The sequence below is a fragment of the Oncorhynchus keta genome, chromosome 14, assembly GCF_023373465.1.
Source record: "Oncorhynchus keta strain PuntledgeMale-10-30-2019 chromosome 14, Oket_V2, whole genome shotgun sequence".
NCBI lineage: Eukaryota > Metazoa > Chordata > Actinopteri > Salmoniformes > Salmonidae > Oncorhynchus > Oncorhynchus keta.
In genome coordinates, this window is record NC_068434.1 from 16,942,297 (window position 1) to 16,966,199 (window position 23,903).

The 23,903-nt window shown below is 41.9% G+C and overlaps 2 protein-coding genes across 4 annotated transcripts in view; one reads left to right on the forward strand and one right to left on the reverse strand.

The window, feature by feature from the left end:
• skic3 (SKI3 subunit of superkiller complex) overlaps nucleotides 1-7,200 on the reverse strand; it is a 59,904-nt gene extending 52,704 nt beyond the window's left edge. The window contains exon 1 of the mRNA XM_052461207.1: nucleotides 6,670-7,200. The gene's annotated coding sequence lies outside the window, so the exon portion shown is untranslated. The remainder of the gene's footprint in view (nucleotides 1-6,669) is intronic.
• LOC118375018 (arrestin domain-containing protein 3-like) overlaps nucleotides 1-23,379 on the forward strand; it is a 29,372-nt gene extending 5,993 nt beyond the window's left edge. Inside the window, exons 2-7 of one of the 3 annotated variants that reach the window (XR_008063787.1) lie at nucleotides 14,294-14,354; nucleotides 15,614-15,764; nucleotides 17,142-17,238; nucleotides 19,173-19,429; nucleotides 20,161-21,389; nucleotides 21,522-23,379. Coding sequence is in view for 1 of the 3 variants with exons in the window: in XM_052461211.1 (XP_052317171.1) it covers nucleotides 14,294-14,354; nucleotides 15,614-15,764; nucleotides 17,142-17,238; nucleotides 19,173-19,429; nucleotides 20,161-20,541 (947 nt within the window). In the remaining 2 variants the exon portion in view is untranslated. Of the gene's footprint in view, nucleotides 1-14,293; nucleotides 14,355-15,613; nucleotides 15,765-17,141; nucleotides 17,239-19,172; nucleotides 19,430-20,160 lie in introns of all 3 variants that reach the window. The other 2 variants (XR_008063786.1, XM_052461211.1) reach the window with 2 other exon arrangements.
• The last annotated feature ends 524 nt before the right edge of the window (nucleotides 23,380-23,903 follow it).

Sequence of the window (23,903 nt, forward strand, 5' to 3'; positions counted from 1 at the left end):
TGCCTCAGTTGAGTTGGCATGGTCAGTTTCGTTGGAAGTCATGGTAGTAGATATCTTCTAAGTATCGTGGCCTGAAATTAGTCTGGTTGTCGAGTTGCGATGTGTGAAGAGCAGGATGCCTCTTTATCTCTGATCAGGAAGGTGTCGTGACCTGAGTTGTTCAGGGTTCACTTATGTAGTCACTTTTTGTCCCTTAAACTTGGGTCACATCCGTTCCTCTCGGGGTCATGAGCAGTACATCCTGTTCAACAGGAACTGCTGGTCCCTGTCTTCTAGGAGGATGCACTCTCTCATATACCATGCTCCAGATGATCAGTCCTTTTAACAACCATCTGATCCCCTTGAAGATTGACCAGGTAATTGTTAGGGCCAGTTTACTTATTTTGACCAGTAGTTTAAACAGCCCTTTCCAAATTCTCTTGAACACTTTGTCTATCGGCATGCCTCATTTTTTTGCATACCCTAACGCTGCCATTATTGTGACATTTTCACCTAGGCTGTTGTTCCACTTAGTGTAATTAGTTCTGCTTTTTAGCTTTACAGTGGGGAAACCTGGACACTCAGTTTCATTGGCTGTGTCACATTGTACCTGGATGCCCCATTTCTTTGTGTATGTTCTAAATGTGATTAAGTCACTTTCACATTTTTTGTTGCTCTAGGTATATTACTTTACTTACTCTAGGTATATTACTTTACTTACTCTAGGTATATTACTTTACTTACTCTAGGTATATTACTTTACTTACTCTAGGTATATTACTCTTCCTGTTTCTTTAGGTATATTACTTTTCCCATTTCTACATTTTCTTGATCGTATTTTAGGCCCAAATACAATCCTAATATGGTGGCGCTGGGGACGCCAACTATAATTAAAACATACTTACCCACCAGCATCATCCCATCTTACATTCCCTATGCTTTGTTCTGTACTCCCCCAACTTCATATTTCCAGTGAAATATAAGAGGGAGAGCATCTTTTAGTTTATTTTTTAACTATTGGGTTTCTGGGTTTGGATAGGCCCTCTCCAGGGTCTGATCAAAATGCCAGTTTCACCCTAGCCAGGAATGATTTCTTAGGTGGGCTATATTCTCTTTTGAGTGCTGCCTTTTGTTTACCTTTTCCCTCTCCAGCAGCACTATCTCTACATATGTACTTGTGACAAGAGTAGACTCCTTCAGTTTTATACACGGGGTCCTGGGCTAAGTACAGCTGCCATCCTAGGCCTAACCTGTACCTTCTCCTGCCATCTCCATCATGGGGAGGGACATAATTTCCTCCAGTCATGGGGGTGACGAAAGTGAACATTTGTTCCTTTTCCATTGCTCTGCCCCAGTGTAGCTCTCTAACTGGCCTGCACTGACCTTCCCACCAACACCTTCTCATCCATCCAGGATGTTTGTTGGTTGTTGTCTAGGGGATATCTGTCCACCTGGTCCCAACCCGTGGACTCCAGAAGCACTCCATCCCAGGCTACACTAGGGTCTACTAGGATCCATTCACCTTGTCCTGTTTCCATCCAGGCCTGTCTGTTGACTCTGTCTATCCCATATCCATCACTAGGTCCCTCTCCAAGGTCCCTATCTCTCAGATACTCATAGCTGGAGTTAAATTGGAACCTTTGACCTGTTAGAGCTGGGTCTGGGCCTGCAGTTCCAGTGGGAATTGGCCAGAGTGGTACTTCTATTCTAACTGGGGTTAAGAGGGCACTTCTGGTTAGTTTGACCTCTGTGACCCTCTGTCTGCGACATTCCAGGCAATCTTTGTCTGAGATGTTTCCATATCTATCCCAGGCACACTGGCACCCTCTGAGGTCCCAGGAACCATTAATGGTCCTTATGTCCAGTGCACAGTTGGTCATGGTGTTGCAGTTGCACCTGCCACATGTCTGAACTCTTCCATACCTGCACCTATACTCCCCTGAGGCTCCATCAGAGCACATCTCTAGTTGCCTGATTCTCAGCTCAGCGGGCCCTTCGTATTGCATATCGCCAGTGGGCTCTTTGCATACGTCACAAGGGACACACTTCAGTCTGCTTGAGCCAGGTAGACCTGTCGGAACGCTTCGTTCCCGGACTACTCTTCCCGTGCTCCCTCCTTTGAGGCCCTAAAATGGTGTTTGGACTCCTCCTGACTTGGAGGCCTGCTCTGCACTCTAGGAGGTATTTCCAGTCTGGTACTATTGCAGAGGAAATACTTTCCTAAGTTGTGCTATGTCAACTGTTCTTCCACAAGCTGTCCTTACAGTATTAGCGCTTATTATTTCCTCAATAATATGTTTTTTACCGTATTTCTTGGGTATTACCAGGTCACTGTTGTCTGCCGCTGGATTTTTTCTAATCCTGATCCAGTCTCCTACCTTTAAAACACAAGGTAGAGGGGTATACTGGGGATTAGGAATATCCACCATACTATTTTGTCCTGGTAATCCCATTAACTCTCTTGGACTAGGCCCTGAACTGGTTGGGGTGCTACTTAACTCTATGCATGCTTGCACTAGCTTTGGTCCCCAATCTTTGTCCGCTCTCCACAACCCCAAAGTTGTTTTGAGTTTGCCAATGGTCCTCTCTGCACACCCATTTGCTTGAGGTGTGTAGGGAGGTGAGAAAGTGTGCTTTACTCCCCTCTGGGTGCACCATTCCTCTACCTTTTTGTTTTTATACTGACGTCCTTCGTCAGTCCTGATCGATTGAAACCGTCCTAGGGTCAAAGTCAAAAGGTTAAGCATTGTCAACACAGGCAGAGCATTGCATGTTTTCGCTGTGTGTACCATTGTGTAGCCCGTTGCCATGCACACCGCTACTATAGCATACCTATGTCCCAGTACCGTAGCACTTTTCATGGGACCCATAGTGTCTAATGCTATTTGACTCCAGGGCGTGCATGTTTTGATGTGTTGATCAGACACTCTTCCTAGATTACTAGGTTTTTGCTCTTGACAGGTAATGCACTGCTGGCACACCAGTTTGGCCTCTACTGGGTCAAATTCTATCTGGTCCTGTCTAAGGCGCTTTATAAATATTTTAGGACCTGGGTGTCCCCAATCTATGTGCAACGCCTTAAGTTTGTCTGCTTCAGTTCTGTAGAGAACTATTCTGCCCATCTGGACTAGTTCATCTACTTCCCTGTTGCCTTGTTGATTGAAGTCAGCTTCTTTTCCTCCCCCATCTACTGTGTGGGCTTTTTGGTGACTGACAACAATATCCATTCAATCCATTAACTCATGGATCTTTCTCCACTCTCCTTCGTGCTGAATTGTTTTGTTTTTAGCACTTCTGTAACCATTGTTCTGCCATATCTTTTTGTCAGAAGTCATGGCCTGGGCACTGTAGTAACCAGTTCTATTTTAGATTGGGTGTAGAACAGTGTAGCAGTGCTTCCATTATGGCCATGACTTCTGCTTTCTGGGCAGTGCCTGTTATTTCTTGTTTCCTTTTTATGAGTGTTTCGCCAGTGGCTTTGTTTTTTTACAATAAAACCCCACTTGGTTACTTCCTGTTTTCTCACTTCCATCTGTGAGCACTACTATGTCCCTAGGTTTATCCTCCTTTGGTTTCACCTTGACTGTTGTAGGTCCTGGTCCTGGCTCGTCAGTGTCCCATCCTTGGTCACTGATGAACATAACTCCTTTGGTGGCATGTACGTTCCTCCACTTATCCCAAGTGGTGGTTTTAATACCTACCATTACCTACCTGCTCTGTTGAGTCTGTCTAGGGCTGCTATTACTGCATCTGTGTGTTCTGACTCTCTCTATTTGGTCTAGAACCCCCAAAAAAAACATTTTTTATGACTCCCCTTACTTATAATTATTTTGCGTCCGATAAGCTGAGGAGATTTTCTTCTCCTTGTAGCATATTTATCCCTATGTGGTTTATTATTTTCATATCCTTTTTTTAAAGTCCATCCTGAAATTGTAGGTGTCCACTCTTTGCATTATTTATTAAAGTCCCATTTCCCTACTCCTGTGTCAGTGTCTAACTGACCTAATACATTTGCACATGGGCCACTATCTGTCTCAGTTCTTTCAATGTAGTTATGTCTATGTTTAACTTCCTCTTAACTGCTGCTTTTAATGGCTGTGGTTTAAAAACAGGCCTTTTTCGCTTCTGCATCTGCTTCCTGTTGCCGCAGCTAATACTGACAGTACCAGATATGGTCTCTGTCTCCAAATATTGACTGACTGTCTCACTGTCTCCCTGTTTACACTAATGCATTTTATAGAACTCAACATTTTTATGTAGATAATTATATAGTTCAACTTAATTAACCCGATACTCTCAATGACCCTGGGTCACAACAGATGCCATATATTCTTGTAATCTTTCTACTATTTGAAGACAAACCTTCAAATGATTAGATAAGGCCAAAACGCTGCTAAACATAGCATATGTTTTCTGTACTAATGAAATCTCTCTTTCGGGAGTCCACTGTATTTTATCTAACAATAACCTGGGTTAATCTTAACTCAGTCTCATCAATAATTTTATATATGTTGCGTAGTATGTGATCCATTACCTACAGTACTTTATTATCCCTAAGAACTGCAACATATTTATTTTCATAACTAAATTTAATGCTTATAAAATCACTCCTTTTCTAACTTCATCTTTTTTCTGCCCTGTTGGCTTAAAATATACCCTAAACATAAATCTTCCTGCATGGCTCTCAACATTACACTAGTGTCTCCTAGATTCGTTGGAGTCCCGTCTTGTAGCAGGGCCATTGCCATGGGGTACCAGGGCTGTGCATAGAAGGCCACTTTGCCACAATACACACTTACCCCTCTGGCCCCCTTCTTTTTCTGGAATGACCTTTAATTAGAACCCAATTTCGTATTACTACGAGGTCTTGCCTGCCTTAACGGCGCTGAAAATAATTCACTATTGTTAACATATCTTCACCTTGGGGTTTGTATAAATTTCCTATTTAGTTGTAAACTCTATAATATTTTCTAGTTTCCTCAGGGATTTTTTTTCTCAAAGAGTAGACTCTAACCCGCCATTGCTCTTTACCTTGAGATTTAATTTAGATTTCCTATTTAGTTAAACTCTATCGTACTTTCTTATTTCTCAGGGATTTTTCCTCAAAGAGTAGACTCTAACCCGCCATTGCTCTTTACCTTGAGATTGTATTTAGATTTCCTATTTAGTTATAAACTCTATAGTACTTTCTTATTTCTCAGGGATTTTCCCTCATACAACGCCCATAGTGACACTTACGCACTATGTTAGCTTTACTTTCCCAAGGAAATAATACAATTATTTGTTATACACTTTGAATAGAGACTGGTGTCATTTTATAATTAATTTCCACCTGTTCCAACAATTTCCAGTGAAGTTGATCAGTCTTCACTGGAAATTCTTAGGATTCAGGGCTATTTGCCTAATCCTGTAATTGGAAGGGGCCGTCTGTTCCCTCTTGGTCAGCGGCCCCAGGGTATTCCTGGTACGCACATTGCGAGCCTACTGTTGGGTAGACCTGCCTTTTGCCTGCGTATCATTTCCTGTACTGTACCATTATTTTCTACCCTACTTTGCTCCTCATGAGCTGCCGTAGTATCTATGGTAGTTGCCATTTAGGGATCTTTTCTGGAATTTTTTATCATCCCAGAAAGTTTCCCTTCCTTCTATTCCCAGAAGATGTTTTATGGCTGTCTGGTCTACCGCTCTCAGTTTACCCCATGGTAGATCCGGTAAGACGAAATGTACTGCCGTAGCCATATCTCTAACTATTTAAAGATACCTACTTTAGTAAGTTGTTTGGAAATAGAGCGCTGGTAGGGGCCGTTAACTCAGGTAGTAGTAGAGTCTTATATAGAGGTGTGGGGCCCCACGTTGGGCGCCAAGTGTCGCGATACGAAACCTTCAGCCCCGCCCCTTGGCCGGCAGCGGGGTTGCTAGAGGTGGTTAGCGTCCCGTTCCCTGGATTGGACAGGGCACTATAGGTACTTCAGGTTATCTCGGTATAACCAGGACCGCTCGCGTAGCCCTGCCTCTCTTTCTATATCGAAGCGTTGTCCGCGTAGAGAGGTCTTTTGCCTTGTCACTCTCAACGGTCTAGCTCTAGCTGGGATGTGTGAACCCCACCTTTATCCTCTAGACTCTTTGTTTCACCACTAATTGGTCCTTGAGTTATTATTAAGCACTAGTCCTACCAGTCTCTATATGATTTCCCTGTGGTTGAGTGTTTCCCCTCTGTGATGTATCTAGTTTAAAGTGTGAAGACCTTTAGTCAACTTAGTCTCACTACTCTGCCCGTCGTCTATGTATCGCTTGGAAAATAAAACTTAGATAGATCGATAAGACAATTAAATGAATCACTACTGGACACACCTTCCTCTTTGTCTTTTAATAGTAACTCATTCTGTCATAGAGCACTGATCTCCGTTTCCAGTGTCCCGGTAGCGGGAAGTGTCAGAGTTGTTATCTCCCGTGCCGTTAACTGTCTTTGAGAGAACCGTTTACTCGAGACAAAATAAGACTACCGTTTATTTTTGAAAACACTCTGTTTTTGTCTTTTACAATCAAACACACTTCAAAATACACAATTGTTACTCGGTCACACACAGCGTTAATCAAAAACATGCAAATGCCTTAATGCTCTATAAAATGCCTGGTACAATGATAACACTTATCTCTATATTAAAATACTTGTAATAGTTATTTAATTACCTTTGAGAGATGACGAGGAGACCCACGAGATCAGGAGCAGAGTTTCAATCGGTCAGAGTTCTTTTTGAATTTAGTTGGTAGCGACTCCCCTCTACTGGCTGAGAGGTTGTCTTGAAGTCGGTGGTTTACTAAATTTAGAGATTCAAGTTAGACTGGAGAGATCAGAGGTTCTCCGCTGAGCTACCGCAGTGTCTGTGGCGAGAAATACCTAGCCGGGATGAGGAGCTCAATCAATTAAGATATTTTGCATCCTGATTCTGCCAGGCGAAAGGCACTCTGACGACAAAACTACTGTCCAATAGCTAAACGGCAAGAGCCCAAGTTCCAGCAAATTAGAATCTATGGATAATTTTAGTAGTTTAACTAAATTTAGAGATCCAAGTTAGACTGGAGAGATCAGAGGTTCTCCGCTGAGCTACCGCAGTGTCTGTGGCGAGAAATACCCAGCCGGGATGAGGAGCTCAATCAATTAAGATATTTTGCATCCTGATTCTGCCAGGCGAAAGGCACTCTGACGACAAAACTACTGTCCAGTAGCTAAAACGGCAAGAGCCCAAGTTCCAGCAAATTAGAATCTACAAGTGATTTGAGTCAGGTGGCAAATTACCCGAAGTCAAATGGTTGTCTAAATGAATTCAGAATTCAAGAAGTCAGCGCCAAAGTAATGGCAAATGTCTCTTTATATACCTTTTGATTCTCTGCACCCGATCTGCTGCTCCTCCCATTCCCTCAGAGCAGAGAGGGTGATGACATATCTTATACAACAGGAAATACTTTTCTTACAGTGCATATATGGGCCTCTGGTTATGACAGAGCCCATTGCTCTTGCAACAATGAGGAAACACTTTTCTTACAGTGCATATATGGGCCTCTGGTCATGACAGTGCCCATTACTCTAGCAACAATGAGGAAACACTTTTCTTACAGTGCATATATGGGCCTCTGGTCATGACAGTGCCCATTACTCTAGCAACAATGAGGAAACACTTTTCCCATTCAGAGGTGTCACTTGAGGCAGAGGGTGATTCTTCCTGACACCAGTCAGGTTCAGTAGTTGGTTGGCTTGAGTCGTCTTCTGGTGGCTTTGCCCAATCCGGTATTTCAGTAGGCGAGGTCATCTCTGTCTCTACCCTTGGTGGGTAAGACAGGGGAAGAGGACCAGGAGGTAGATCCATTTGGCGTTTTACTACACACCCAAAAAATGTAATTCATGCTTCAAAACCTAGTTATTGTCATCGTGTGAGCTGTACAGGTCAAAATGTTTAGATGTTTTTTCACCATGGCAGTCAACCCTGGAAATGTTTGTTTTTATACAAATTTCAGTTTGTTCTACTTTTTTGTTGACACTGACCGCCTACTGTACAAGAATGTCAGTTTTGTCTAGCTGAATGCTATTGTGTATCACTGAGCTTTATAGATACCGATTTCAACACTAGATAAAAGTTTACTTGGAAAGGTCAATACTGTTGTACACAGAAAAAGGATATGCACATGTGTATGTATCCAGATTATTCTCATTTTAAGCAATATGTTACATGTAACATTGGAAGTTCCCATCTTCTTGGTGGACATCCTGTCGCTCTTGTTGGTCTGGCCAGAGATTTGTCAACATCACATCTGATGTTTTCCCTTGTGATACACCGGGGGAAAATCTCATTGCGTGGCTCAACCATCCCCTGCAATCTGTGATGTCCTCTTAAGCAGGATTCATGGCATCTAATAGAGACATCTGATCTTGTGCCCGATAGTCGTATGCTTTCCACCTCCATGCTGAACAAAACCTCTTCTATCGGATTTAGGAATGAGGAGGATATATTAATATAATAATAATATATGCCATTTAGCAGACGCTTTTATCCAAAGCGACTTACAGTCATGTGTGCATACATTCTACGTATGGGTGGTCCCGGGAATCGAACCAACTACCCTGGCGTTACAAGCGCCATGCTCTACCAACTGAGCTACAGAAGGACCGGATGGTGGAAGGTGGAAGGAACTCCATTCTTATCATTTCATGCCCAGCAAATCATTCCCTGACAATTTATTTCAATTGTATTTATTTTACCTATGTTTAACCAGGTAGGCAAGTTGAACAAGTTCTCATTTACAACTGCGACTTGGCCAAGAAAAAGCAAAGCAGTTCGACACATACAACAACAGAGTTACACATAGTTTGTTTTACTCTAACAGTCAATAATACAGTACAAAAACAAGTCTATATACAATGTGAGCAAATGAGGTGAGATAAGGGAGGTAAAGGTAGTAAATACAATATAGCAATAAAAACACTGGAATTGTAGATTTGCAGTAGGTGAATGTGCAAGGTAGAAATACTGGGGTGCAAGGGAGCAAAATAAATGAATACAGTAGGGGATGAGGTAATTTTTTGAGCTATTTATAGATGGGCTATGTACAGGTGCAGTGATCTGTGAGCTGCTCTGACAGCTGGTGCTTAAAGCTAGTGAGGGAGATAAGTGATTCCACTTTCAGAGATTTTTTTAGCTTGTTCGTCATTGGCAATAGAGAACTGGAAGGAGAGGTGGCCAAAGGAGGAATTGGCCCTGGGGGTGACCAGTGAAATACACCTGCTGGAGCGAGTGCTACGTGTGGGTGCTGCTATGGTGACTAGCGAGCTGAGATAAGGCGGGACTTTACCTAGCAGGGTCTTGTAGATGACCTGGAACCAGTGGGTTTGGTGACGTGTATGAAGCGAGGGCCAACCAACGAGAGCGTACAGGTTAAAGTGGTGGGTAGTATATGGGGCTTTGGTGACAAAAGGGATGGCGCTGTGATAGACTGCATCCAATTTGTTGAGTAGGATGTTGGAGGCTATTTTGTAAATGACATCACCAAAGTCGAGGATCGGTAAGATGGTCAGTTTTATGACAATATGTTTGGCAGCATGAGTGAAGGATGCTTCATTGCGAAATAGGAAGACAATACTAGATTTAACTTTGGATTGGAGATGTTTGATGTGAGTCTGGAAGGAGAGTTTACAGTCTAACCAGACACCTAGGTATTTGTGGTGGTCCACATATTTTAAGTCAGAACCGTCCAGAGTAGTGATGCAGGGCGGGCGGGCAGGTGTAGGCAGCGATCAGTTGAAGAGCATGCATTTAGTTTTACTTGTATTTAAGAGCAGTTGGAGGCTACGGAAGGAGAGTTGTATGGCATTGAAGCTCATTTGGAGGGTAGTTAACACAGTGTCCAAAGAAGGGCCATAAATATACAGAATGGTCTCTTCTGCGTAGAGGTGGATCAGAGACTCACCAGCAGCAAGAGCGACATCATTGATGTATACAGAGAAAAGAGTTGGCCCAAGAATTGAACCCTGTGGCACCCCAGCCAGAGGCCCAGACAATAGGCTCTCCGATTTGACACACTGAACTCTATCGGAAAAGTAGTTGGTGAACCAGGCGAGGCAATCATTTGAGAAACTGAGGCTGTTGAGTCTACTGATGAGGATGTGGTGATTGAGAGTCGAAAGCCTTGGCCAGGTCAATGAATACGGCTGCACAGTATTGTTTCTTATCGATAGCGGTTAAGATATCGTTTAGGACCTTGTGTGACAGAGGTGCACCCATGACCAGCTCTGAAACCAGATTGCATAGTGGAGAAGGTACGGTGGGATACGAAATGGTCTGTAATCTCTTTGTTAACTTGGCTTTAGACCTTAGAAAGGCAGGGTAGGAAAGATATAGGTCTGTAGCAGTTTGGGTCAAGAGGGGGATGACTGCAGCTGCTTTCCAATCTTTGGGAATCTCAGACGACACGAAAGAGAGGTTGAACAGGCTAGTAATAGGGGTTGCAACAATTTCCGCAGATCATTTTAGAAAGAAATGCAACAAGGGCAACAAGCTTAGATTGTAGGATGGCTGTGGTGTTAAGCATGTCCCAGTTTAGGTCACCTAGCAGCACGATCTCTGAAGATAGATGGGGGGCAATCAGTTCACCAATGGTGTCCAGAGCACAGCTGGGGGCAGAGGATGGTCTATAGCAAGCGGCAACGGTGAGAGACTTGTTTTTAGAGAGGTGGATTTTTAAAAGTAGAAGTTCAAATTGTTTGGGTACAGACCTGGATAGTAGGACAGAACTCTGCAGGTTATCTCTGCAGTAGATTGCAACACCTCCCCCTTTGGCCGTTCTATCTTGTCTGAAAATGTTTTTGGTGGTCTTCCTAAACCAGGATTCAGACACGGCTAGGACATCCGGGTTGGCAGAGTGTGCTAAAGCAGTGAATAAAACAAACTTAGGGAGGAGACTTCTAAATGTTAACATGCATGAAACCAAGGCTTTTATGGTTACAGAAGTCAAGAAAAGAAAGCGCCTGGGGAATAGGAGTGGAGCTAGGCACTGCAGGGCCTGGATTCACCTCTACATCACCAGAGGAACAGAAGAGGAGTAGGATAAGGGTACGGCTAAAAGCTATTAGAATTGGTCGTCTAGGACATCCGGAACAGAGAGTAAAATGAGCAGGTTTCTGGGGGCGATAAAATAGATTCAAGGTATAATGTACAGACAGAGGTATGGTAGGATGTGAATACAGTGGAGGTAAACCTAGACATTGAGTGATGATGAGAGAGATATTGTCTCTAGAAACATAATTGAAACCAGGTGATGTCATCGCATATGTTGGTGTTGGAACTGAAGGGTTGGATAAGGTATATTGAGCAGTGCTAGATGCTCTACAGTTAAATAAGCCAATAAACACTAACCACAACAGCAATGGACAAGGCATATTGACATTAAGGAGAGGCATGCTGAGCCGAGTGATCATAAGGGTCCAGTGAGTAGTGAGGTTGGTTGGGGTCACTGCGATTCAGACAGCTAGCCGGGCCATGGGTAGCAAGCTAGCATAAGACGGAGGTTGTTAGCCACCTTGTGCGTTTCTGTCGGTAGGTTAGTGGAGTTCCGTGTGGTAGAGGGGAACAATCCAATTGGCAACATAGTTATAGTGGCCCAGGAAAATTGTCCGATAGATCTATTCAGCTAGCAGCCGATATGCTCAAGACAGCTAACGAATAATGGGCCGCAGTTAGCAGATGGGCGTTCAGGTTACGTCGCGACGGAGGGGCCTGTTGAATAACTCCCTCGGGTAGATAACGTTGGTAGTCCAGTTGTGAAGGCTCGGTGGGGCTCCGCATCGGCAGTAAAATGGGTCCGGCTTGGTGATTGTAGCCCAGGAGTGGCTGATGGAACTCTTCAGCTGGTTAGCTCCGGGATAATTGGTGTTTTCTCCGGACTGACGTTAGCCAATAGTCACTCGGATAGCAGCTAGCTAGCTGCAAGATCCAGGTGAAATTGTCCAGAGCTTGCGGTAGGAATCAGGGGGTATGGAGAGAAAATAGTTCCAATGTTGGTTTGGTGGAAGCTGACATTATCCCACACAATTACATAATATGAGGTCGTTGTGCAGTCCTCTATATGACATGTAGAATTCACAAATAGATCACGTCACAGATAGAATTATACTATTGTGCTGTATTACTTTATATTCTTCATACATATCTTACGGTACGTTGTGATTTTAAGACTTGCATTTACCTTTACAATAGTTGCTGTATTGTTGTGAATGAAATGCTGTAACAAAATTAAAGAACGAGTACATATTTAGCTGTTTTCCCTACTGAATATTTGCACAATTGATGACACTGTGGACCTGTTTACAATAGGCTGTACTCTCCAGCCAGCCTCTTCCATTGTAAGACCATGGTTTAGACCTCAGAAAAATAACTGTAGACCTCCACAAGTCTTGTTCATCCTTGGGAGCAATTTCCAAAGGCCTGAAGGCACCATGTTCTTCTGTACAAAAAAATAGTACGCAAGTATAAACACCATGGGACCACGCAGCCATCATCATGCTCAGGAAGGAGACGCGTTCTGTCTCCTAGAGATGAACGTACTTTGGTGCGAAATGTGCAAATCAATCCCAGAACAACGGCAAACAACCTTGCGAAGATGCTGGAGGAAACAAGTACAAAAGTATCTATATCCACAGTAAAACGAGTCCTACATCGACATAACATGAAAGGCCGCTCAGCATGGAAGAAGCAACTGCTCCAAAACCGCCATAAAAAAGCCAGACTACGGTTTGCAACTGCACATGGTCAACAATATCATACTTTTTTGGAGAAATGCCCTCTGGTCTGAGGAAACAAATAGAACGGTTTGGCCATAATGACCATTGTTATGTTTGGAGGAAAAAGGGGAGGCTTGAAATCCAGAGAACACCATCCCAACCGTGAAGCACGGGGGTGGCAGCATTATGTTGTGGGGGTGCTTTGCTGCAGGAGGGACGGGTGCACTTCACAAAATAGATGGCATCATGAGGAAAGGAAATGATGTGGATATATTGAAGCAACATCAAGACATCAGGAAGTTAAATCTTTGTCGCAAATGGGACTTCCAAATGGACAATGACCCAAAGCATACTTCCATAGTTGTGGCAAAATGGCTTAAGGACAACAAAGTCAAGGTATTGGAGTGGCCATCACAAAGTCCTGACCTCAATCCCATAGAAAATGTGTGGGCAGAACTGAAAAAGCGTGTGTGAGCAAGGAGGCCTACAAACCTGACTCAGTTACACCAGCTCTGTCAGGAGGAATGGGCCAAAATTCACCCAACTTATTGTGGGAAGCTTTTGGAAGGCTACTCGACACGTTTGACCCAAGTTAAACAATTTAAAGGCAATGCTACCAAATAGTAATTTGAAATAAATAAAAGCTGAAATAAATAATTCATTCTCTCTACTATTATTCTGACATTTCTAAAATAAAGTGGTGATCCTAACTGACCTAAGAGAGGGCATTTTTACTAGGATTAAATGTCAAGAATTGTGAAAAACAGTTTAAATGTATTTGGCTAAGGTGTATGTAAACTTATGATTTCAACTGTACATACATACATACATACATGCACACAAAAAAAAAAACATTATTTTAGGCACTGGTTGGAACACTGTTGTTATCTTACAGTAGTAACACTGTAATCATGTTATTGTAGAATTGTTTATGTAATTACACAAGGAATAGGGCAGAACTTTGCATAAAAAAAGGGTGGTTTAGGGTGAGTGGGATGTGGGATGTGGTAGAGCTGGGCAATGGTAGGGAGTTTATGATCAATGTGTTGTTCTTAATGGTTACTATGGTTCTAAATTATATTTTTTGCTCTTATTAAAGTACCGTTGGCTTTGGATAAAAGCGTCTGCTAAATGGCATATATTATTATTATTATTATTATATAATGTGGTCTCATCTACTGTAACATGGATCTCATTACCGAAATGCATCAGTGATAAAATACTCCTAGAATAATATTACAAAATATCTACTCTTTATATTTGTGTTCTTTTTAAAATAGGAATAATTTAAAACAAATATATATATATTTTTTAAACATCCAGGTTATGAACATGCCACACATTACGGTAATTAGATAAATGGTTAAAATTGAAATAGTTTAAATGTTTTTATTTTTATTTTCACCTTTCTATGTTTATTTTCTAACTTTACAAGTGTTACGGTAATGAGATATCTTTGTGCATGTTCTTGGAAAATATTTGGTCCATATTTTAGGACAGATTCTTTTTGATCTTTTAACATAAAAGTGACTTGTTGTTTTTCAGATTGTAATGTCGTAGCTCCTGGAACTCACGTTTACCCATTCACATTTCAGATCCCTCAACAGTAAGTGCCCTGCAAACACACCTGGTGTGTTACATCGCTTAGACACTTGATCATGAGCACAATCATATAAATAGAGTAGTAAGCTATCTTGTTAACATCAACAAGGTAATCCTGAGTTGTTTTCAGAATGTTTACAATGGTTAACTTTAAGTACTTGTGTTTTATGATTGCGTCTTACATGCTGACCACAACGCTCACATCGCGTGCGATTCAAATCATTGCACCCACACTGCTCGTGCGCACCATTTAGTCTACGTTTACACAGGCAGCCCAATTATTTGCAAAATATCTAATCAGATTGGTTAAAAGACCAATTGGTGAAGAAAGATCAGAAATGAGCTGCCTGTGCAAACAGCCATATTAAGTCAATAATATAATCAGTAGATTGCAGATAGTACATGTATATGCAGGTAGCTGCCAACATAAAGGAATTGCCAACGTAACGTGTCTTAATGACGTTGGGTCACCATGAGCCACCAGAACAGCTTCAATGCGCCATTGGCATAGATTATGTTTCTGGAACTGGGATGTGGGATGTGAAACCAATCTTCCACAAGAAATTCCATAACTTGGTGCTTTGTTAATGGTGGTGGAAAACACTGTCTCAGGCACTGCTCCATCTCTCATAATAGTTCAATTGGGTTTAGATCTGGTGACTGACACATACTTTAAACCCCCTATGCTCCTTTGAGACCCCTCTTTCAAAGTTACTGAGACCAAAATATTGGGCAACTGGGCATTTTTATGCATGACCCTAAGCATGATGGGATGTTAATTGCTTAATTAACTTAGGCACCGCATTCAAGAACCACATTCAATATTTTTTTGTATCCCTCATTTACTCGTGTGTTTCCTTTATTTTGGCAGTTACCTGTAAATAGCCTAATTACATATAGGGTCATCCTAGTCTTGGGCTGAAATGAACGCTCAATGGAGATTCTCCTATTAATAATCATATTGTGTGTCCTTGAAACCGACCCATAATGGCTTTGTCTTGATGTATATGTAACTAAAGAGCTACTGTAGCCTAGTTACAGGTCTAGCACCATATACCAATCGGAGACATTAGTTACCATTTTCCGATTATGACAGTTCACTTGTTTATTTATGGCCCTAGTCTGTAGGTTCCAAATTGCTTGTAGATACTACACCATAAAATATCAACTTTATGTAGAATGTTGACTATAATCTATCACCATTCTTGGTCTTTGTTTTGTAATTAAAAAAATAATAATAATACTGATATTCCTTGTTCATAGAGCAATGCCATCATCCTTTAAAGGCGCCTGGGGGAAAATCCTGTATACGTTAGAGGCCAAGTTGAGCAGATCAATGAGGATATGCAGCAAAGCCAGGGCTGAGTTCCCCTTTGTCTCCAAGGCAGACCTGGGCAGCATCCCTGAGCTGATGGTACACACACACACACACACACACACACACACACACACACTCCCTGTTGACACAATGAGTACTACTGTGTGAGCCTATCCTGATATTTATTAGTTATTTTACCAGGTAAGTTGACTGAGAACACGTTCTCATTTGCAGCAACGACCTGGGGAATAGTTATAGGGGAGGGGAGAGGAGGGGGATTAATGAGCCAATTGTAAACTGGGGATTATTAGATGACCATGATGGTTTGAGGCCAGATTGGGAATTTAGCCAGGACACCGGGGTTAACAGCCCTACTCTTACAATAAGTGCCATGGGATCTTTAATGACCTCAGAGAGTCAGGACACTTGTTTAATGTTCCATCTGAAATATGACACCCTACACAGGGCAGAGTCCCCTAGCACTGCCCTGGGGCATTGGGATATTTTTTAGACCAGAGCAAAGGGTGCCTCCTACTGGCCCTGCAACACCACTTCCAGCAACACCTGGTCTCCCATCCAGGAACTGACCAGGACCAACCCTGCTTAGCTTCAGAAGCAAGCCAGCAGTGGTATGCAGGATACTAATGTAGTATTGCCTTGCTCTAGTCGGCTGGCCCTCGCTACATATTCGTCGCCAGACCCACTGGCTCCAGGTCATCTACAAGTCCATGCTAGGTAAAGCTCCGCCTTATCTCAGTTCACTGGTCACGATGGCAACACCCATCCGTAGCACGCGCTCCAGCAGGTGTATCTCACTGATCATCCCTAAAGCCAACACCTCATTTGGCCGCCTTTCGTTCCAGTATTCTGCTGCCTGTGACTGGAACGAATTGCAAAAATCGCTGAAGTTGGAGACTTTTATCTCCCTCACCAACTTCAAACATCAGCTATCTGAGCAGCTAACCGATCGCTGCTGCTGTACATAGTCTATTGGTAAATAGCCCACCCATTTTCACCTACCTCATTCCCATACTGTTTTTATACTGTTTTTATTTATTTACTTTTCTGCTCTTTTGCACACCAATATCTCTACCTGTACATGACCATCTGATCATTTATCACTCCAGTGCTAATCTGCAAAATTGTAATTATTCGCCTACCTCATGCCTTTTGCACGCATTGTATATAGACTCCCCCTTTTTTTTACTGTGTTTTTTTCTACTGTGTTATTGACTTGTTAATTGTTTACTCCATGTGTAACTCTGTGTTGTCTGTTCACACTGCTATGCTTCATCTTGGCCAGGTCGCAGTTGCAAATGAGAACTTGTTCTCAACTAGCCTACCTGGTTAAATAAAGGTGAAATAAAAAAAATAAAAAAAATGCCAATGCTGCTCTTAAATGTTTTATCCTCCTGATTGTGGTTGTATGGTAGTAGTGTTGTTTGTAGCACAATTGTCTTTGTTCCTTTTCAGATGCCTCAGCATGGAACCAAGGATAAAAAGATGAAGTTATTCACCTCAGGAAAAGTGGGAATGGACATTCACATAGAGAGAATGGGCTACTACTTAGGTAAGAAAACCAACAGGACTAATGAGAGCAAGGGACATAGTAATGCACATCTGGTATATAGCCTTTCATACCATACCAATGTTTATTACTGTTTCTTAAGAACATTTTACTGTCCTTAGAAAATATAAGGCATGGAAACATGTAAACGTGAAGGGAGGGCGTTGTTAGTATTCCAATCTTCAAGCATATGCTTTTCAGATGATTGCATTTTGTTCTTTGTCATGCATACACAAACAATACAGCTGAATATTGTCAGTTGCATTGTTGACTTTAGTGGTTAAAGTGGAATTGACAGCATTTTAATTACATTGCAGATATGAAACAGACCGTTATATCAGTCAAAAATATCAAATTCACAGTAAAAAAAAGTTATATTAGTTATATTTGACAAAAAATGTCATGACGCATAGTAAGGCATTGTTGGCAGAATAGAGGGATGCAGTTCAATGCATGCTTAATATGGTGTTATTCTCTATGGGGTACCACAGGGTTTAATTCTCGGGCCTACTCTTTTCTTTGTATATATCAACGATGTCGCTCTTGCTGCGCGTGATTCTCTGATCCACCTCTACGCAGACGACACCATTCTGTATACATCTGGCCCTTCTTTGGACACTGTGTTAACTAACCTCCAAATGAGCTTCAATGCCATACAGTACTCCTTCTGTGGCCTCCAACTGCTCTTAAAACGCTAATAAAAACTAAATGCATGCTTTTCAACCGTTCGCTGCCCGCACCCGCCTGGCATCACTACTCTGGACGGCTCTGACTTAGAATATGTAGACAACTACAAATACCTAGGTGCCTGACTAGACTGTAAACTCTCCTACCAGACTCATATTAAACATCTCCAATCCAAAATTAAATCTAGAATAGACTTTCTATTTTGCAACAAAGCCTCCTTCACTCATGCCGCCAAACCTACCCTCGTAAAACTGACTATCCTACCGATCCTCAACGATGTAATTTACAAAATCGCTTCCAATACTCTACTCAGCAACCTGGATGCAGTCTATCACAGCACCATCCATTTGTCACCAAAGCCCCTTATACCACCCACCACTGCGACCTGTATGCTCTCGTCGGCTGGCCCTCGCTACCTATTCGTCGCCAGACCCACTGGTTCCAGGTCATCTATAAGTCCATGCTAGGTTAAGCTCCACCTTATCTCAGCTCACTGGTCATGATAACAACACCCACCCGTAGCATGCTCCAGCAGGTATATCTCACTGGTCATCCCCAAAGTCTTTGGCCGCCTTTCCTTCCAGTTCTCTGCTGCCAATGACTGGAACGAATTGCAAAAATCGCTGAAGCTGGAGTCTTTTATTTCCCTCACTAACTATACAACATCAGCTATCTGAGCAGCTAACCGATCGCTGCAGCTGTTATATAGCCCATCTGTAAATAGCCCACCCAATCGACCTACCTCATCCCCATACTGTTTTTATATACTTTTCTGCTCTTTTGCACACCAGTATTTCAACTTGCACATCACCAAATTAACAGTGTTAATTTTCTAAATTGTAATTACGTCGCTACTACGGCCTATTTATTGCCTTACCTCCTCACACCATTTGCACACACAGTATATAGACTATTGTTTTCCCCCATTTGTGTTATTTAGTGTACGCTTGTTTATTCCATGTGTAACTCTGTGGTTGTTTGTAAAATAAGAATTTGTTCTTAACTGACTTGCCTAGTTAAATAACATTTAAAAAACGCCGTCAGTTCCACTCTGAGCAATTCATAAATACAAGTGTTATTCATACATGTCGGAATGAGAAAAAAGCACAAGTTGAGGTTTCACGCAAATCATGCACAGACATGGTAGATTTACTCAAGTGTTTGAATTATCATTTCTCTCATGTTAGGTTTGACCTTCATGAATCCAGAACAACATTGCTACCATAAATATACACCCCCTCCCTTTGCAGGTGAAGACCTAAAGGTTGTGGCATCCATTGAGAATAGCTCCTCTCGTGAGATCAAGCCCAAGTACACCCTGTACCAGAAGGACAGCTTCTTTGCGGGGGGAAAGAGGAGGGTGTCCACCAAAGAAATCCTGAAAGAGCTGGGAGAGCCCATCCCGCCATCTGGGAAACTGAAAGTCACTAAAGTCCTTAAAATCCCACAACACATTGTTCCATCCATCTTCACCTGTAGTAATATTAAATGCGAGTACAGGCTGAAGGTGTGTGTCTCTCTCTGTGTGTGTGTGTGTGTGTGTGTGTGTGTGTGTGAGAGAGAGTGAACTGTTAAAACATATATTCAGTGTCTATCCAAAGCCACTACTACAATGTGCTTTGACCATTTATTTACTAAGATACAGAAAAACATGTTCTGGGCTTACAACATGCTGTAGTGGGCTTTGTTGCTACAACAGGAATGCTCTGGTGAAACACCTCTTTTATTTTGTCATTGTTTACCAAGGGAGTCATCAGACTTTTGAAATGATTAGAGACCTATTTTTACAACTTCTGAAGTCATGTGGGTTGTTATCATTGATAAAAATGTAGAGCAAAGACTAGAGGCTGGTTACTTTTTAACCACAAATGTTATCTAAGTATAACTTGCTGTTGGGCAAACCATGTTCATATTGAGTCCACGTTTTGCAAGTGGTAAATCGTTATACTGTTTGACAAAGTGTCACTGATCGATTTATACAAGTAATTTTTTATAACTCAAATGGAAAAGTTTTTTTTTTTTTAAACAGTTTGCACTTGAAATATGAGTTTGAATATACTTTAAATCCAATAATCAAGGGTAGTAGGTAGCCTACTGGTTAAGAACGTTGGGCGTAAATGACTCAAATGTAAATGTAATCATTTACCTTTTAATTCTAGCTTGCATACTGTGCTTTGCCATAGGCCTATAGCCTAACTATTGCATTCCCTTTGATTCCAATATCCTTGTTTGTCATAGATTGTCCTGGATGTTCCCTATGCCAGAGACCCAGAAATCAAATTGCCACTGGTCATCCTCCCTGCAACTCAAACGCCTGGACTGCAGCCGCCACCTTACTCTGACTTTGGCTTTGACTCGTTCGGGAATGCAAACCAACCCGGATGGAACAGCACACCACAATTTCCAGGAGCCTATCCACCAACGGCCCCAGGAGCCTATCCACCAACGGCCCCAGGAGCCTATCCACCAACGGCCCCAGGAGCCTATCCACCAACGGCCCCAGGAGCCTATCCACCAACGGCCCCAGGAGCCTATCCACCAATGGCCCCAGGAGCTTTAGCGCCTCCCCCAGCCTACGGAACGTACCCATCCCTGTCTGATTTTGGTGGTAAATCCTAGTGGGAGAAAAGATAAGAGGGTAAAAATATAACAAATGAATGCATTGTATATGATAAATGCGCAGTTCTCTATCTCTTTAGACTTCCATTTATACTTCTGTTGTTGATGTTTCTTGTCATTGACATGACAACGTGTGTAACTTCAATATCTTTGTGGAAATGCCAACTATGAATAATGAAATGGAACAAAGTTCTGCTTTGAATATTGCTGTTACGAATGTAACGATGAATGTTCTAATTTCATGGTGGTGCTGATATTCTAATAAAAAATCTCTCATATATATATATATATATATATATATATATATATATATATATATATATATATTTATATATTATAATAGTAAAAATTGCAATTTCCAAATAAGTACAGTGAAATAAAAAGCAGGAACGTCCACGATGATAATAGGCTACTGGTCCATTTTTTTTTATGATGAGATACATAAAACCAGGAACACCAACTAAATACCACACCCTATGCATACATAAACCTTATATAGGCCTTTATAACTTTTTATTTGATGGAGAAGAATCAGAGTTATGCTGTCACAAGTATTGGAAAATTAATCAGATGTGACTTTAATGATGACATTGCAAATATTGTGGGCGTAGGACTACTTATTGTCCCCGCCTTTTGTAAATACAGACCTCCTCCCTTACTATGTTATATTAAAGACCGTTGTGAGCCCAGAAGAAGAGGAAAGTCCACACCCACAACATCTTGAAAGAGAAGGGCGATCAGGTCCCTGCTGGCACTCGGCAGACGGTGACCCAAGTTTTGACCACCCTCCACAACTCCCTGCCACCATCTTCAACTGTCCTATACTCAAATTAGAGTACCGATTGAAGGTAGCTACCTACATATGTGATAGGATGAATCTGAACTGCAAAGCTCCAGACACTAAATTAACAACTATATTTTATGTTTCCAATTATTCAAACAAACCTTTTGTAACACTTGTTGCGTTTCTATTCTTTCAGGTCGTTCTTGATGTTAAACTGGCCATAGACCCTGAGATCAAGCTACCTATCGTTGTTCTTACTGCAACTCAAACTCTTGGACAGGAACCCCCACCTTACTCCAGTTTTGGTTTTGAGTCATAAGTCCCAAATGCATCTGAGCTACCACCCCCCCCCCTACGAAATGTTTGCTTCCTCATCAAATTTCTATAGAAAATTGTAGAGGCATGGAGATTCTCAATTGGGCGCAAAAGTCTGTCCTCTACTCAACTCCTCCATCCTCCTCTTCCATGCCCCAGAGGCCGATAAGGGGTCACCATATATAGGAGAGGGTCAATTAGTTAATAAGGGAACGGAGGAGTTTCATCCTCTCCTTGATAGCCTCCTCTCTGGCCAAGGATATTGAGATGTATCCTACCAGTGTACTACATGGAAGAGGTTTGAAATGCGCCACACCCCCTTTGAAACCGTTGTTGTTTTGTCAGAGAAAAGCATGTACCTTTAAATACAATATGCTACCTATCATTTTATCTATAAAACACCCCTCTAGTACCGGGTCGGACCCCCACTTTGCCTTCAGAACAGCCTGAATGGATGCACCGTATCAGCAACAATGTTTAAATACGCTGTGGCGTTGAACCGGTGCTAATTTGTTTGTCTGTTTGTGGCCCATCTGTTAGCTTGCACGATTCTTGCCATTCTCCTTCGATCTCTCTCATCAACGAGCTGGTTTCACCCACAGGACTGCAGCTGACTGAATGTTTTTTTTTGTCGCACCATTGTTGGTAAACCCAAGACACTGTCGTGTGGAAAAAGCCCAGGAGGGTGGCCATTTCTTCGATATTGGATCCGGCGCACCGATGTTGATACCACGCTCAAAGTCGCATACGTCACTCGTTTTGCCCATTCTAATGATCGAACAGAAACTGAAAGCCTCGATGCCTGTCTGGTGTACTTAATAAACTGGCCAGTGAGCGTATATATTAAAAGTCTAATTTCATACCAGCGTATTTGTTTTCAAGTTTCCTCTCCTTGCCTCGATTACCTTTGACCTTTTTCAAAAAGAGGGGAAGAGAGGACAGAGGAGATGACGTGAGGAATTAAGCAAATTCTATTGATATTCTCCTGGATAAAGTAAGATGAAGGGTGAAGAATTTCAGAAGAATTAGAATTGATTGTCTAACCATTTCCTCCTTGACTTTTATTGGTCTTTTTTTGTATATGCATGCATGACTGTACGTTGCTTTGGATGACAGCTTCTGCTAAATGGCATATTATATTATCAATATTATTTAGCATCTATACTTATTGCTAATTTACCTGCCTTGATGTGAAATGTGTGCATGTTGCCTTAGAAAATAATAAAAAGCACTATACAAATAAAATATTATTTATTACCATGTCCAATGATCAGCAGTATCCCCAAACAGTACAGAAAAGCTAGGATTAACCACTGAAGACTCATGTGCTGTCACGCCCTGGTCGAAGTATTTTGTGTTTATCTTTATGTATCGGGTCAGGCCAGGGTGTGGCATGGGGTTTTTGTATTGTGGTGTGTTTTGTCTTGGGGTTTTGGTATATAGTGGGATTGTAGCTAGTGGGGTGATCTAGCAGAGTCTATGGCTGTCTGGAGTGGTTCTCAATCAGAGTCAGGTGTTTATCGTTGTCTCTGATTGGGAACCATATTCAGGCAGCCATATTATTTGGTTGTGTTGTGGGTGATTGTCCTTAGTGTCCTGATGTCCTTGTTCTGTGTTAGTTGACACAAGTATAGGCTGTTTTCGGTTTTCGTTACGTTTATTGTTTTTGTAGTGTTTTGTATTGATTCGTGTTTACATGTGTTTTTTCCATTAAACATGGATCGCAAATCTACACGCTGCATTTTGGTCCGACTCTCCTTCACCACACCTAGAAAACCGTTACATGTGCAAAAACCATGATTTAATTTATGGAAAACAAATGTGCAGGATAAAGTATAGGCTACACAGAGATGTAATCACCTATTCAAAAATCAGGGGGAAAAGGCTACATTGCATACAAATCAGGGATATTTGAGGGAAATTTCTGTATATCATTGTAGCCTCATCGAGAACCAGGCTTCGGAAAGCCTGGTGACGTCAATTGCAGAAAGTAGCCCAAAAGTGGTGGAAATTAAAACCTGAATGAGGTTGGAAGTGTATGCATGCTGGTTCAGGTCTAATATGGGGCGTAATAGGAAGTGCTGCTGAATAGTTACAAAACAATCCCCCTCGAGCCCAGACTGGGGCAAGCAGAGAGATAGAAGCAACATTGTTACATGAGCTTTACTTGGATGCAATATGAATTTAATTTGTGAGTTTTACCAAAGAAGCAACTGCTGATGTAAGATTTAAACAGGTTTACTCTGATTTTGGAAGGCGTACA